This window comes from Pristis pectinata, chromosome 10 (assembly GCF_009764475.1).
Source record: "Pristis pectinata isolate sPriPec2 chromosome 10, sPriPec2.1.pri, whole genome shotgun sequence".
Classification (NCBI taxonomy): Eukaryota; Metazoa; Chordata; class Chondrichthyes; order Rhinopristiformes; family Pristidae; genus Pristis; species Pristis pectinata.
In genome coordinates, this window is record NC_067414.1 from 86,436,774 (window position 1) to 86,453,563 (window position 16,790).

The window sequence follows — 16,790 nt, forward strand, 5'->3', positions numbered from 1 at the left end:
CTATGAGAATGCTGATAACTGGAGGAAGGGAGATAAAGACTGCAGATGCTGAAAATCTGGAGTAAAACAATGCTGGAGGAATTCAGCAGGTCTATGGAGGGAAATGGACAGTTGACATTTTGGGTTGAGACCCTTCAGGTCTGGAAAGAAAGGGAGATAGCTTGTATAAAAAAGGTGGGGGAGGGGGTGGAACAAGAGCTGGCAGGTGATGGGTGAATCCAGATGAGAGGGGGGATGATAGGCAGGTGAGGGAGGGGGAGAGTGGAAATGATGCAAGCTGGGAAGTGATAGGTGGAAGTGACAAAGGGCCGAAGATGGAATCCGATAGGAGAGGACAGTGGACCAAGGAATAAAGGGAACCAGAGGAGGAATGTGTGCATGATGGAAAGATCAAGGTGATGGGGGACAGGAAAGAGAAGGGGTGATGAGGCCAGTGAGATAAGGGAAAACAAAAAAAGGGAAGAGAAAGAAAAGATTAAAGAAATTGATGTCATGCTGTCAGGTTGGAGACTACCAAGGCAGAACATGAGGTGCTGTTAGTCTTATCTATGTCTAGCCTCAACCTGGCAGTAAAGGTGGCTGTGGACAGATGTCAGTGTGGGAATAGGAAGTGGAATTAAAATGGCTGGCCACCAGGAGATCCTGGCTATAACTGGAGGAAGGGATTAAGATTGAGAGAAACGAACAAAAATAATTTTTAAAAATAGCTCCTTTAATGTAAGGAAAGAGCCAGGGGACTTCATGAACATGCATTGATATACTGATACCAAACTGCACAAGTTGATTAAGTGAGATACAAAAATCATATGTTTTTGGATACAACATCAAGTTGTCAAGTTTGAATTACATAAATAAGTAGAGGTCGTTATTGCTGATGCTACCACTGCCCCTCCATTCCCTCTTCATCTTCTTCCCTTCCAATCTCCCCCCATTGCCTACTGCAGCAGATTAGTGGCAATACTTGACAGCATCTTGGTTGCAGGTGTGGTTTAGCTGGCTGTCAAAGTTGAAGGTGTGAATTGTTGCAAAGTTCCCACTAAGTATTGTGTCAAGGTAAATTAACTTCATTTTCAAGATCAGAGGCACAGCAATGTTGCTTGGTAGTGACTGTAAAAACCCTGGTCATGGTCAGCTGAAGGACTCTGCCCAGGTCAGGAAGGTTATTCAGCAAAAATTACGTCTGCACCAATGGCATAATGAGCAGTTCATTTCCCTATTTACCCAATACAAGGCGATTAGTACTCTTGTGCAAATATGTCAAAAAATCCTCTAATCCATGGCCTAAAAATATTTAACACACTAATTGCTGCCCAGCATGTTGTTTCAAGGCCAAGCTCATGGAGTGATTGGTGGCCAAAAAGCCCAATTAACATTAGTGTGGATTGAGATGAGAATCTGGCTAAGGTCATGCTGCCTCTGGAATGCTGAAAGGCAAGTGCCTCCAGGATAATTATGTCCAAGTTCCTCTGTAGTGCTCCAAATGAGGAATGACATCTTGCCCCAATGTGGAACATGGATCAAGGTGGCAAGATTGAATGATGCCAGAGAGTGCAGAATTAAATTTCCAGAAACAATCTTCAAACATTTCACTCCAAACCAAAAAAAAACAAATCAATTTTCAGTTGCTTTGATGCTAAATAGTTGCAGTTGCAAATGCTGGAAATCTGGAGCAACATACAAAGGAGCTAGAGGAACTCAGGTCAGGCAGCATCTACAGAGATCAATGAACAGTCAACATTTCAGGTTAAGACCCTTCATGAGGGCCATCTTTCCCCCCTCCCCCCACATATACACCTCTCATTATCATATCAAGGTCAATGAAATAATGGCCTTGAAACTTAGAAACTTAATTAAGTATAGAGGCAGAATCATCAGTCCTCTGACATCAATAATTGTATTTTCTTGTTGCTGTTGAGAATAAGCTTTGTGCTTAAATGCAATTTTTTCTTCCAGACTTTTGTGGCAGTGGCCATTGCCTACACAGACTCTCTCAAATTACTGCCTACTCAGTGAATGGGCAGAAAATCTAGCTTTCCATCTACAACCTGCAGAACTGACTTGGCAGAACCCTTTGTCTGAATCTGTCAAGTGCAATTAGAAAATTCAATTTAAAGAGGTAAAATTATCTACTCTGAAATATTGCCTACAAAGAACTGCAAAAACAGCTGTATCATCCCTGTTGAAAGTAAGTTAAATTGCAGTTTTCAAAGGGACAAAGGATGTCTTTTGCCTAAATCAAACTGCTTTATACACACTCAACCTCCAGCTACAATAGCAAGAATTAGCTTTGCATCAGAGAAAGCTTTAATTAGCTGAAGCAATTTTCACAAGTTAGAAATCCAAACTATAAACACCAAATGATGGAAGTGTACAGGAAGGTGAAAAACCAAGTTTGTGCACATCATTGGAAATTCTGCTTTGGTCAAGCCATTTAGGTTTGCTGAGATTGTTGGCAGGAAGAATTACTATCTCAAGTCATTAGCAGAGGGCAACATACCTTAGGAATTATATATTCATCTTTGTAAAGTATTGGTGCTAATTTATTACAGGATTTCTGTGGCTCAAAACAGGTAAATTTGAGGGTAGTTTACACAAGTTATGCTTACATAATGAGTGTAGACAATTAACAGGCAACCCAAATGAGGTACCCAAGGTGGTTATTTGGTGCAGAAAGATGATTTTCTCTAGGGTGGAAACAAGAGGGCATTACTTTAGAGTTAAATTTGACTGAAATGGTCTAGCTTTAGCACCAAGACTGCATATAAGAGGAGACAAGAGACTGTAGATGCTAGAATCTAGAGCAAAATAGATGCTGGAGGAACTCAGGTCAGGTAACATCTGTGGAGGGGAATGGACAGTCAACATTTCAGGTCAAGACCTTTCATCTGGAACTGGATTCCAGCCACACCTTGGGGAGAAAAGGGAAGCTATCAGAAGTTTAATATCAAGTCTTGAGTGTTGCAAATGCCTTGACAAAGCTGAGGTACTTTTGCTTGAGCCAACATTGGACACTGTTGGACCAAACTAGATCAAAAAGAGGCGAGAGTGAGAGTATTGAAGTGACACACAACTGAGCACTCAACATTGTTCTTGAAGATTGAATGAAGTTTGTAAAGCAGTCACCCAAACTGTTTGGTTTCTCCATTGTAGAGGAGATCATATTATGATTAGTGAATGGAATACACTAAATTGGAAGTGCAAGTGAACTGCTGGTTCACTTGAACAGACTATTTGGGTTCTTCCAAGTGAAGGTCGAGAAGGAAAGAGGAAAAGGGTAGCGTGGTCTCTCTCATCAGCTGTGAGTTGAAACGAGAGTGGATTGCCATGACACAAGAGGCTGCAAATGCTGGATTATGGAGCAAATAAAAAAAAGTAGATTGTGATTTTGCACAGGAAACATTCCCTTCCAAATGCTGGGAGGGTGTGGCTGCTGGAGGAACCCCATCAAAATGTGATGGAAATTATAAAGGGCGATTCAGGAGAAAGGGTCTACAGATTGGGGTGAAAAATGGGTATGGCAGTCAAAGGCAGCAGCAGAGTTCAATATCACATTGGGATTGGAATTTGTTAAGGAAGTAATCTAGGGGAATGAAGCTGAGGACTTTGAAATCAGACGCAGAGAATCAAAAGGGACAGTGAAAATATGGCAAGGGTAGGACAGGATGAAATGGTATAGAGGAAAGTAAAAGGATCCTGAATAAAATAATCCAAGAGCTGAAATGAACATCTTCTAGGTCTGAAATGCTCAATGGAAGCAAATCTGCTTAACTTCACAACTGAATATTAATCACTGTTTTATTGACCACTGCAAAAACAACATTGTGATTATAGATAATCTTGCAAGGGCTTACTTATTTCAGATGTGCAAAGTCTGAATGTTTTGTTGTCACTGCAAAACAATCCGATTCCAGAGTCTAGTTACTCCTTGTGGGGAAACTGATCTAGATAAGAACCCACTGATCTTCTCATACCTCAACTTTTATCTCTCCTCTCTCATCCAGTCCCTTTCTGCCTTCACCTAGCACAACTCGCATGACCCCCCCCCCCCCAAATCATTTGGGATCTTCCAATTTTCCTTTCCCCACCGTCTCATCTTCGCCATGGATATCCAGTCCTTATACACCTCTATCCCCATCAGGAAAGTCCTAGAGCACTCAGTTTCTTTCTAGAACAGAGATCCAACCAGTTCCCCTCTACTAACGCACCCATCTGGCCTGTCAGAACTTGTTCTCACCGTGAACTTCTGTTTTGATCCCTCATGCTTTCTACAAAGGTGTAGCCATGGGCACTCTTGTGTCCCAGCTACACTGATCTTTTTATTGGCTATGTGGAACAGTTTTTGTTCCAAACCTACACTGGTATCATATCAGAACTCTTTCTCCACCACATCAACTGCAATGGTGCTGCCTCCTGCACCCATGCGGAACTTGCCAATTTTATTAACTTCGGTGCTAACTTCTACCCCACCCTCACATTCACTTGGACCATTTCTGACACCTGTTCCCTTTCTGGATGCACTTCCATCTCAGGAGACAAACTAATCATTAACATTTACTATAAACCTACCAACTCCCACAACTACTGAGACTACACCTTCACCAACCCCATTTCTTCTAAGGATCTTTGTTTCAGTCTCTGCTACATTTGTTCTTGGGACAAGGCTTTCCATTCCAAGACATCCAAAACACCCTTTTTCTGGAAATGTGGCTTCCTCTACTAGGGTTGATGGGGCCCCACATCTGCATCTCCTCCATTTCTCACACTTCTGCTCTCACCCACCTCCCCCTAGACAGAACAGAGACAGCATTTCCTTGGTCCTTGCCTTTCATCCTACCAGCCTCCATATCCAGATCATCACTCTTCATTTCTACCAGATACTCCCCAACCCCATCACCAGTCACATCTTCCTCACCCTTTTCTGCAGGGACCACTCAATGAATCCCTGGTTCACTCACTCCCCACCCACTCCTTCCCAAACCCTGGCATCTTCCCCTGCAACTATAGGTGTAACACTTGCCACTACACTTTCTCCCTCACCATCATTCAGCGACCTAAACAGCCCTACCAAGTGAGGCAGAGATTCACATGCACTTCCTCCAACCTTATCTATTGCATCATGGCTGCAATGGCCATCTTGTGCTCCCTGTTGCATGCCATTTCAACTCCCCTTCCAATTCTCACACTGACTTGTCTGTCCTCTGCCTTCTCCACTGCTGGGGCGAGGCCTAACAAACTAGAAGAACTTAGAAGCACCTTGCATTCCAGCTGGATGGTCTACACTCCAAATGGTATGAATGTTGAATTTTTCAATTTCAGGGAACCTTCACCCTCCTGTTCCTTTCTTTCTGATCCACCCACACTCTCTTCCTCTTTCTCCCCACAACATTCCCCAGTTAGCCCTGTTACTTTTTCTAATTCCCCATGAACCCACCCCCCAGCTCCATCTGCTTATCACCATCACACAAGCTACTAGGTCTCCAACCCCCTTCCTCCCAGCTCTTCCTGTCCATCATACCCCTCCCACCTATTGCCTGCCAGCCCCTACCTCCCCCCCCCTCCCCACTTTACTCTTTATACTGGCCATCTCCCCTCTACTCTCAGCCCTGATGCAGGGTCTCAACCATCCCTTTGCCTCCACATGGCCTGACCTGTTGAATTCCTCCAGTGGTTTCTTTGCTCCAAATTCCAGCATCTGCAGTCTCATCTCCAGATAAAAACATCCAATTTGTAGCCAACTGTTTTCTAGAGGTTACAAAGCATCATGGAAAGAACAAAAACCAAGGAATTTCTCAAATCTAAATTTTGGAATGTGATGGAGCTGTATTAAACCTGTAACTTATGTTAAGTTCACTGCTTTTCCTGGTGCAATAAGTTGGAATTCTCAATGTCAGAAATCTGGTCAAGATTTCATTGAGACACATCAACTTCAAGGAGATTGACAAAGTACATACTGGAGAAACTGCTTTCCTCTGGTTGGACAGCCTAGAACTTCAGGGCATGGTCCCAGAAAAAGCAGGCAAATGTTTCAAACAGAAACAAAGAGAAAGTTCTGAGGTAGAGAATTGTCAGGACATACAACCTCTGGAAGACCATGGATACTCAGAGTTATGACAGAAATAATTTTGAACAAATGAATCCAGGAATTGCCAGTAATGCAAGCAAATGCAGGATCAACCATGACCTTATTCAAAGGTGGAGCAGGCCTTTTCATATACCCTATAGGCATATTTGATATAGAAGAGTTGGAAGAGGAGAGGCATGCAACCAATGGATTTTGATAAGAGTGAACCCAACATTAGGAGAATGGTAATTAGGACTTTAAGCAGAGGAATTTTTCAGCTTTATGCCAGTCTCCTTTGCGATAACCAACACAGCCATATTTGAGATCATTTATCCCTTTAGTCAGTCATACAGCACAAAGACTGGCCCACCTCATCCATACCAACCAAGATGCTTGACCAAGCTAGTTCCATTTGCCTACATTTGGCCCATATCCTTCTAGACCTTTCCTATCCATGTACCTGTTCGGCTGTCTTTTAAAAGTTATTAATGTACCTGCCTCAACCACTTCCTCTGGCAGCTCATTCCATATAATGACCACTGTCTCCGTGAAAAAGTTTCCCCTCAAGTTCCTATTAAATTTCTCCCTCTCACCTTGAACTTATGCCCTTCAGTTCTCGATTCCCTAACCCTGGGGAAGAGAATGCATTCATCCTATTTATGCCCCTCATGATTGTATACGCCTCTATGTGGTCACCCCTCAGTCTCCCATGCTCCAATGAGAAATGTCCTAGCTTGTCCAACCTCTCACTATAACTGAGTCCTTCATGTCCTAACAACAACCTCAAATCTTTTCTGCACCCTTTCCAGTTTAATAACATCTTTCCTTTAGCAGGGTGACCAAAACAGAACACAATATTGCCAATGCGGCCTCATCTACATCTTGTACAACTGCAACATAACCTCCCAAATTCTATGCTCAGTGCCCTGACTAATTAAGGCCAGTGTGCCAAAACCCTTCTTCACCACCCTATCTACCTGCAACTCCACTTTCAGGGAACCATGTACCTGAACTCCAAAGTCCCCCTGTTCTACAACACTCCAAAGGCCCTACTGTTTACTGTGAAAGTCCTACCTTGATTTGACTTTCCAAAATGCAACACCTCACACTTATCTGCCATTCCTTGGCCCATTTATCTAGCTGATCAAGATCCCACTGTGATTCTTGATAACCTTCACTGTCTGTGACCACCTATTTTAGTGTCATCTGCAAATTTACTAACCATGCCTTGTACATTCTCATCCAAATCACTGATATAGATGACAAACAGCAATGGGCCCAGCAGTGACCCAAGGCATACCACTAGTCACGGGCCTCCCTGCAAACAACCTACTCCCATTAACCTTTGCAACTCTTGTCTCATACTGTCAAAATTCCTCTTGCCCCAATTTAGAAGTTGAACCTGTGGACTAGTTCTGTCTCTTTCCATAACTATTTTAGAATTAATAGAACTATGGTCACTGGTTCCAAAGTGCTTCCCCACTGTCAGCTCAGTCATTTGCCCTGCCCCATTACCCAAGAGTAGGTTGAGCTCTGCCCTCTCCCTAGTAGGGTCCTCTTTATATTACCCAAGGAAACTTTCTTGATCACACTTAAATTCCACCCACGTAAGCCTTCAACACTATGGCAGCCCCAGTCTATGTTAGGAAAGTTAAAATCCCCTATAACAACCCTATTATTATTCTTGCAACTCTTCACAATCTCCCTGCATATTTGTTCCTAATTCCTATTGACTATTTGGGGGACTATAGTACAACCCCAAAAAGTGATCATCCCCATCTTATTTCACAGCTCCACCCATAAAACCTCACTGGATGATCCCTCAGTAATTTCATCTCTGACTGCTGCTGTGATGCTCCCCTTAATCAAAAGTGCAACTCCCTCTCCTCTTTCCTCCACTTCTATCCTGCCTAAAGCACCTGTACCCTGGAACATACAGCTGCCAGTCCCATCCCTCCCTTAACCAGGTTTCTGTAATGGCTATAATATCCCAGTCACATGTAGCTATTCATGCCGAGTTCATCCACTTTACCCATCAGAATTCAAGGCTTATTTCAAAGCAAGGCTGTTGGAGTGATAAACATTGGAAGTATGCAAGGTGCATTTAGTTCTCAGAGGTTGTAGAGCTAGAAGAGATTGTAGAGTCAAGGGATGAGGCAAGACAGGATTTAAAAGCATGCATCATGAGATGTTTTTCCCACAATGATTCTCTTATACTGAAAATATTACACTGAAACAATTGGATGGGAAGTATCTGAACTGCTTTCATAAATTATTTGTATTCAAATTCATGTTATCTACAGAGACCATTAACTATTTTACACTTCGATATGCTCTGACTGGCCAGTGAATGAAATTCTCTCAAATGGGTACAAAGTTTAAAAAGGCTTTTGGGGAATGTTCCAATATTGGAAACAAAACAAATTCTTAACAGCAGATGGGAGCAATAAAAGTCCTCAACTGAACTGTAGAGATAATTTTAAATTAATCAGCAGTTTATAGGATTAAATGTAAATCCTTCTAATTTCCCCCAGGAGCTGTCAAAACACAGAAGGTCAACATAATCCAAATCAAGGCAATCAAAAGGACAAAAGCTGAAACACTGTACACTGTCTGCTGTGCATTAAAACAGGGATTTAGGTACTGTACAAGCAGCTATCAAGTCTTTGACCTTGAATGCACAAACAAGTACATTCTAGGTAAAACAAAACTATGCAAGTTAGTCATTAAATATTTAATACATTTGAATTGCATTCCTCTGCCTGCTATTTTAAAGGATGCACAAGTGCTTAAAAGGAAGCATTAATGTCTCCATTAATGAATCCAAAATTAGCTCAGTGGCAAGTAGTGAAGGATGAAGTTATAAAGATTCGTGGGAGTATGACATTAACCCTCTACTAAACCCAGGGTTGATGAGCAAAGAGCTGAGACTGGCTTGCTAGCAGCAACACCAGGTTTACATAAAAATGAGATGCCAACCAGGGTGAAGCTGCAAAACAGGGCTATGCATTATAAGCAGCATGCTAGAGAACTATGTGATCCCATAACCAAAGAATCAGATCGAAGTTCTACATTCCTGCTACATCTAGTTGTGAATGCAAGTGAACAATTAAATAGCTAATGGGTAGAGCTATTTAATTGACCGAGCTTGCATATTGGGTACAGTTCTGATCATCACAGGAAAGATGTGGTTGCACCTCTCCAATGGAGATGTGGTTGCACCTCTCCAATGGAGATGTTGCCAGGACTGAAAAATTACACTATGATATTAGCTTTGTTAGGCAATACTACGTTCTTTGGAATAGAGGTTGAGGGGAGACTGGTGTTTCATAGAAAGGACTTATTTACCTCAGCAAGTGGGTCAAAAACCACAGATATAGATTTAAAATAATTGATGGAAAAATGAGAGAGTAGATAGGGAAAGATTTTTCCACCTGGAATTGTAGCTCTGCTTGAATGGAAGGTACACGCAGAAATGACCAACTTTAGTTAGTACTTAGATGTGTATTTGATGAGCTATTATCCTAGGCAAGATAACTTTGACTGTTTATAGACATGGGCTGAATGACCCCTTCTGTGTTACAAATTTTCTAGCACCTTATGATTGAAATGGCAGGAAGATAAAAGTCCATAAAGACACTTAATATCTGCCTATTTTTAATCAATAATAATTCATATCTGAAAGAAATACAAATGTGATTTTAATTGCAATTAGGTCATACAGAAAACAAAATTACCAACATGCTGTTGTTTACCAGCTCATCTGATTTTATTCAACCCACACCACTAGGAAAAAAGTTACTATAGAATTCATATTCTCTCAAACTCATGTTCTCCCTTCTGAGAGTATTTTTGTACTTAATGACACATTTTCAAGGGGAAAGACATGAGAGTTCTCCTGCCCACCTTACCATTCCTATGCCGTACATACATTTTTGCTCGTTGGGGGGGGGGGGGGGGGGGGGGGTGGTGGTGGTGGCAGCTGCAGTGGTAAGGAAAGCACTGGGGCAGATCACACATCTCCACCAATGCCTCTACTTGCCTTATGATCACACTAAATCTTGGCAGTCTTGTGCTCCAGAATCACTGCCAAATCACTGCCGCAGTCCTTCCACAGAGGCACAACAGGCTGTGATCAGCCACAAGGCTGCAGCAGCAAGTCTACGCACTATTTGGATGGCCTTCTGACAGATCACAGAGGCCTTATTGTTTTAAGCTAGGTCAATGATCAAAAATATTTAGGAAGATGAAGTATATAAAACTTGAAACAATTTAAATTATACTTTTAAAAATACATGAAGCCTGTAAACTAAACATTGAAATAATGAAAAATAAACCAAAAATCACCTCTGGGTAGCTTGAAGCTGAGGGGCAGCATCCTGCATCTCAACTAAGCAAATGCCGAGGACAAGCCATGGACAGAAGAGGGTCAGATGCACATGCCTCTGACCTTCAAGTTCCTGACTTTCATGCTGCATTGGGCAAGGAGCACAGTCCAGAATGCTTGATACAGCAAGCCAACTGTTCTCCACAGATTCACCAGCTAGCTGTCAGCCTAAAATATTTAGTTACAAGCCACTGTTCCAATTCACTAACGAAATTAATTTGTTATATTGCTTGCCGTCTGATTTGGAAGGGGACAAGAGAAGGGGAAGAGCATGAGAGCAGGTAAATTTTGCTAGTGGGAAACTAGGAAGAATAAGTTTCTTCCATGGTCCTGCGAAATGGTTGCAGACTGGCTGTCAGGTGGTTAGGCTTTCAGGCAACAAGTTGTATCACAAAGCCCTAGCCTCCCTGGATCTCTTTTGAGGGGGAAGGGGATTAAAATGCACCCCCTTCAATGTTTTATTCAGTGTCACCGATTAAAAACTCCCAAACCATACTTTTTTTTTTTAAAAACTTACCAGCACTCACAGTGATAGCTTCGATAAACTGATCCCTCCAACTGTTCGTCCCCACAACCAAGGCTAAGTTTGTCTTTTTGATCAGTTTGTCCACTGTATTCTGTAGCAATAGAAAAAAGTAAAATTTTAAAATGAGGGCAAATGTTAGAAATATTCAGCAGCTCAAGCAGCATTTGAGGAAGTTAAATTTCAGGTTGATGTTCTCTCATTACAAATAGCAAGTTTGCTCTTTAGAGAAAAGAAACAAGAATAAAATTTGTGCTACAGTGTGGTGATAAGTGTAGAAGTCAAGGGGGATCAAATGACAAAAGCAATGATGTTGCAAGGTGAAAGAGGGATAAGAAATAATGAAAGATTAGTCTCAAGATGACAAGTGGGAGAAGCAGAATTATGAAATAGCTGAAAAATACACTGGATGCTAGAAATCACAGATCAGAAAATGAATAATATCAGATGAGCAACTTAAGGATGTGGAAGGCTGCAATATGCTTCAGAGGACAAGGCATTGTTCTTTGAGATTGCATTGAACTTCTTTGGAACAGTAGTAGAATGGGAATGAAGTGATAGGCAACCAGATATTTGGCATTAACCTGTGGATAGAAAGATATTATATGGAGTGTTCACCCATTGTGTTTGGTCTTCATTGTATAAAGATCTACACTTTACATGCAGTCAAATTGTGAAGGATAGATCTGGAAAAGGTCAGAAAATGGAATGGACATGGTTGACATTTTCACTTGGGCATATGGAAATCCCTGGAAGAAGCCAAGGGAAGACTGGAATCTTCCATCAGTGATGCAGTGTGGTTTAAGTACCTCTCTACCTTAAAAACCAGCCATCCTGAAACAAAAATGTTCAACATCACTCATCAGCTCAAAGTCTGCATTATGTTGATTAGGAATGGTTATTTCAGTGTAAGAGTTTTGGTACAGGACTAGTAAACTAGAGATTGCAGATTTGCTTAAAATTTAATAAATTGTTAATTTAAGGATTTGGTGTTGGAAAAAACTGACAGCTGCTGCACTGCATTAAAAACCCAACTGATTCAGAAGAGTCTTGCAACAAAAGCTGACTTGCCTACAAAAGATTCTGCTCTCACACCACAATCAACTCCAAGAGACAATGTTAATCCTACATGTCTGACCAGAATGGGGTACTTTAAGTAAAGCAGCCAGATGGACAGTGTGCATTTGATATCTGGTGTGCTCATACAAGTTGACACCCTGACTACATTTAAGTTTTGGAAAAATACAAGTCTTTCAGTCACATCAGATGCTCATCTATAATTGTTGAACCGTTTAAGACCCAGAAGCTATTTTGACTGCCAACTCTACAAATCAAATGCACCATGAGCAAAAAACTTTGAAGCTTCAAGAGCTGTACACAGACCCAAGAAATTGCAACACTTAAATTAGGAGGGCCAAAAAAAAACTTAGTGGCATGTAGGATGAAGGAGATTTCCAAAACCTTGTTGATATATTAGAAGACAGCAGTTAAGGAAAGAGTAGATCCCCCTGGGGACCCAAACAGTAATCTGTAGGTGGAACCAGGGTATATGAGTGATGTCCTAAATGAACACTTCAAAAATCAGTATTCTCCAGGGAGAAGGGTGTGGAGGCTGGAGTGCTAAGGGAGGGTACGCTGACATTCTGGAGCACGTCTATATCAGGAAAGTACTAGAAATACTGCCACACATTACGGTGGATAAATCCTCAGGGCCTGACAGGATCTATTCCAGGATGCTAAAGGGAAGGAGATTGCTGGGGCTCTGATGGAGATTAATGCATCTGTGTTAACCACGAATGAGTTACCAGAGGACTGGAGGATAGCTAATGACCCCCTTATTCAAAAGGGGCAGCAGTGAAAAGCCTGGAATCTGTAGGCTGGTGAGGCTTACATCAATGGCGGGGAAGTTGAAGATCAAGGGATAGGATTTACATTCACTTGGAAAGGCAGGGGCTAATTAGGAGAGAGCATGGTTGTGTAGCTGAGATAGTCTTAAAAGAAAAACTCAAATCACATTTAAGGTAACTAAGAAAATTGAAGGCAGTGTGGTAGACATGATTTACATGGACTTTAAGGCTTTTGACAAGGTTCCATATGGTAGGCTGGTGCTGAAGGTTAAGGCACAAGCGATCACATGCACTTTGGCAAACAGGATCCAAAACTGGCTTGGTGATGAGACAGTGTGGATAGGTGTTTTTTCAGTGGATGTCTGTAAAAAGTGATGTATTGGAGGAATCAGAACTGCAATCCTTGTTTGTCATACATATAAATGACATGGATGAGAATGCAGGTGGTAATGATTAGTAACTTGGCAGATGGCATTAGAATTGGAGGATTCATAAATAGTGAAGGTTTTCCAATGATACAGTGGGACATAGAGGAGCTGGAAAGTTGAGTGGAGTGACTGCAGACAGAATTTAATCCAGACAAGTGCAAGGTAATGCACTTCGGGAAGTCAAATCCTAGTAGGACATATAGATTAAACAATAGGGACATTCGGAGCATTTATATACAGAGGCCTTGAGGTGCAAATCTCTAGCTTGTTGAAAGTGGTGACACAGGTGGACAGGGTGGTGAGAAAGACATTTGGTATGCTTGTCTTCATAGGCTGAGGCACTGAGTACAGAGTTTGGATGTCATGTTGCAGCTGCACACAACATTGGTTAGACCATACTTGGAATACCATGTACAGTTCTGATTGCCACACCACAGGAAGGACATGTTAGCAATAGAGTGCAGAAGTTCACCAGGATATTATCTAGAATGAAAGGCTGTAATTATAAGGAGATATTGGATGGGCTGGGTTTATTTTCACTGGAGGCAGAGGTGTGACCTTAAAGATTTATAAGATTATGAGGGCCATAGATAGAGTTTTGTTCCTAGGTCAGGAGAGTCTAGAACCAAAAGGCACAGGTTTAAGGTGAGGAAGAAATTTAAAGAACTGAGGGGCAAGTTTATCACACAAAGGGTGGCGGTTATCTGGAGGTGGTAGAGGCAGATACAATTACAACATTTGAAAAGCTTTTGCACAAGTACTTGGGTGAGTAGAGAGGTGCAGGCAAACGGGATTAGTGCAGACAGGCACCAGTCAGTATGGACGAAGTTGGCCAAAAGGGCCCATTTCTATACTGTACAATCCTATGATGTGAACTTTACGAATTGCTTTCTGGGGGCTACAAAGCATTTCCTGCAGCCTCCACAAGTCTCTCCACATTGACTTTCCCCACTTCCAACTGGGGATCCATTTTGGCTTTTGTTCTCAACCTTATCCTCGGTGCCTGTGTGCTCATTGCAGCTTCTGCTGGCTGAAAATTTACCAAATCCTCATTGGGTTAGGGTTGGTATTTACCTTCCAATGTGGAGGATTATCTAGGTTATTAAATGTATTTTCACTTGGCACATGAAGGGGACATTTCAGGTCAGGCATGTGGCACCATTCCATAACACCAGTGTGAAAATTAGCATCCCTTTATTGATCACTCAACTGTTCTGAAGAGCTTTAAAATACTAGATTCCTTTTGAAGACCAGTTACTGTTGTTGGTCAATTTCAGAAGATCACAAGACAAGGGAGCAGAAGTAAGCCATTCGGCCCTTTGAGTCTGCTCCAAGGACAAGGGAAAAAGAAAGAAGGGAAAAAAAAATGACAAATGGGGAAAAAAGTCTGCTCATGAGCTAAAGGAAAAAAACTATTCCTTTATAGCCCCAATTTCTGGCCTTATCCCCATATCCCTTGATACCTTGACTAATTAGATAACTATCTCCTCCTTAAATGCCTCCAATGATTGGGCCTCCACTGTTGTACGTGGCAAAGAATTCCATAAATTCACTACCCTCTGGCTAAAGAAATTTCTCATCTGTTTTAAACCTGTACCCTCTAATTCTAAGATTGCCCCCTCTGGTCCTGGACTCACCCACCAAGGAAAACAGCTTGGCCACATCTACTGTCCAGTCCTTTCAACATTCTAAATGTTTCTATGGGGTCCCCTCTCATTCTTCTGTATTCCAGTGAGTACAGTCCAAGAGCTGACAAACGCTCATATGCAAGCCCTTTCATTCCGGGAATCATCCTCTTAAATCTCCTCTGAACCCTCTCCAACATTAGCACATCCTTCCTAAGATATGGGGCCCAAAACTGCACACAGTATTCCAAATGAGGCCTCACTAGTGCCCCGTAGAGCCTCATCAACACCTCCCTACTTTTATACACTATTTGCACTCATCAGGATTAATGACCAGACTGTTATCTTCTCTTTATGACAATGAGCAAATGAGTTGTATGCATTACACTGGGAGAACCTTAGTAGTTTTTTATGGGTGCCACAGCATCTTTTGTATCCACTCTGAATAGGCAGATTTAGGCATAATTTCATCTGAAAGATGACAGCTCAGCAAATCTAGCTTTCCCTCAGGACTGGCAGGAATGAGATTTAAATCAACAACCTTGCTCTGTAAGGAGTACAATTTTACCAAGCCGAGTTTTCCCCCCAACTCCTAGCATTTTTTTCTTGCACATTATAATGGGAGATTACCATTACCAGTGGTAAAAAGACCAAATCAAGGAGTTGCAAGAATTCAGTGGAGTTCCTGAAACATTAGCATGCCAGAGGGAAATAAAAGTTGGCATGAGAGAAAGCATAAAAAAAGTTGAGCGATGGAGAAAGTGGTATGTTTAAATATTTGTGAAGTTTCATAACTGCTGTGCCAGTTGAGAAAGAGGTTATGAGAGACATTTGGAAATATTTTGAAGAACAACGGGACTCAACAGAAGGAGCAACATATGGGATGTGAAAAAGGCAGCTTAAGTTGATGGCTAATTAACTTTTATGGTCCTGAGAGGCAGTAAAACCTGCTACATTTTGGATAGTATTTAAGAGAGCAAATAAACCTGCAGTAACTGAAAGGAGTGACCTATACCCAGCAGGTTCGTACATTGCAAAAGGAATAGTGTACTAAGCTTCTGATCTGTTGCTATGGATAGGTAACTTAAAAAATGATTGGAATGGCCGATCTTGAAAAAAAATAACATGTTGTGGACAGGTAGATGTAAAGGAACAACAAATTTAACCAGGTTGGACTATATCCGAGATTTGAAAAAAAAAGAGCAACATAGAACACTGGGTGGAGAGCAAAGTGAGGTGGTAACATCCTCTACAATATAGCTTAGATACCCTGACAAACACTTTAGTTTATTCATCATGTACAAATAAGTATGCCATAACTGAACAGGAGAAACCACTGGATCTTTATAAGATTAAAACTTCATTCTTACAAATAGCCTCTTAAGTTTTATTGAATTGCTGCATCTTAGTGCATTAAATCAAATGTTTTTTTTAATGGATTGAACACAGATGAATCTGCTACAATGAGATAAATACATTTAAAAAGTATTAAGCCAAGTGCTCCAGGTTATAGAGAGAAATGAATGAGGACAATGGGACTTCTATAAAATTAATGAATTATACTTAAAGACTATATTCTATAAGGAATACATCATTCTTCATTTATCCTCTACATACAAATTAGTTATAGCTGTGTAGCAAATGGTAGTGAAGTGTAACAATGGTTGCAAGTTCAGCTTGTAACATTAGCACTTTCATTAGCTGTCAAATTACTATGATGCTTAGTACAAGAGTTTTCCCCAAGACTGTTGTATGGATAAATAGAAACTTCAGTACGAATTATGAAACAGCCAATAAACCAAGTAAAATGAAAGTTCAGAGTGGATCACAATTAACAAAAGATCTCCATGAAATATTCTCCATGAACAATGCACCTCACTGATCTTCACAGCACAATGGCAGCCATTTGGTTTGTTGAA

General features: G+C 41.3%; 1 protein-coding gene across 6 annotated transcripts in view; it reads right to left on the reverse strand.

Annotated features, from left to right (window-relative positions):
- slc8a1b (solute carrier family 8 member 1b) overlaps positions 1-16,790 on the reverse strand; it is a 177,381-nt gene that overhangs the window by 24,229 nt on the left and 136,362 nt on the right. For all 6 annotated transcript variants that reach the window (XM_052024760.1, XM_052024762.1, XM_052024761.1 and 3 more), the window contains one exon: positions 10,966-11,065. In XM_052024760.1, the coding sequence (XP_051880720.1) occupies positions 10,966-11,065 (100 nt within the window). The remainder of the gene's footprint in view (positions 1-10,965; positions 11,066-16,790) is intronic.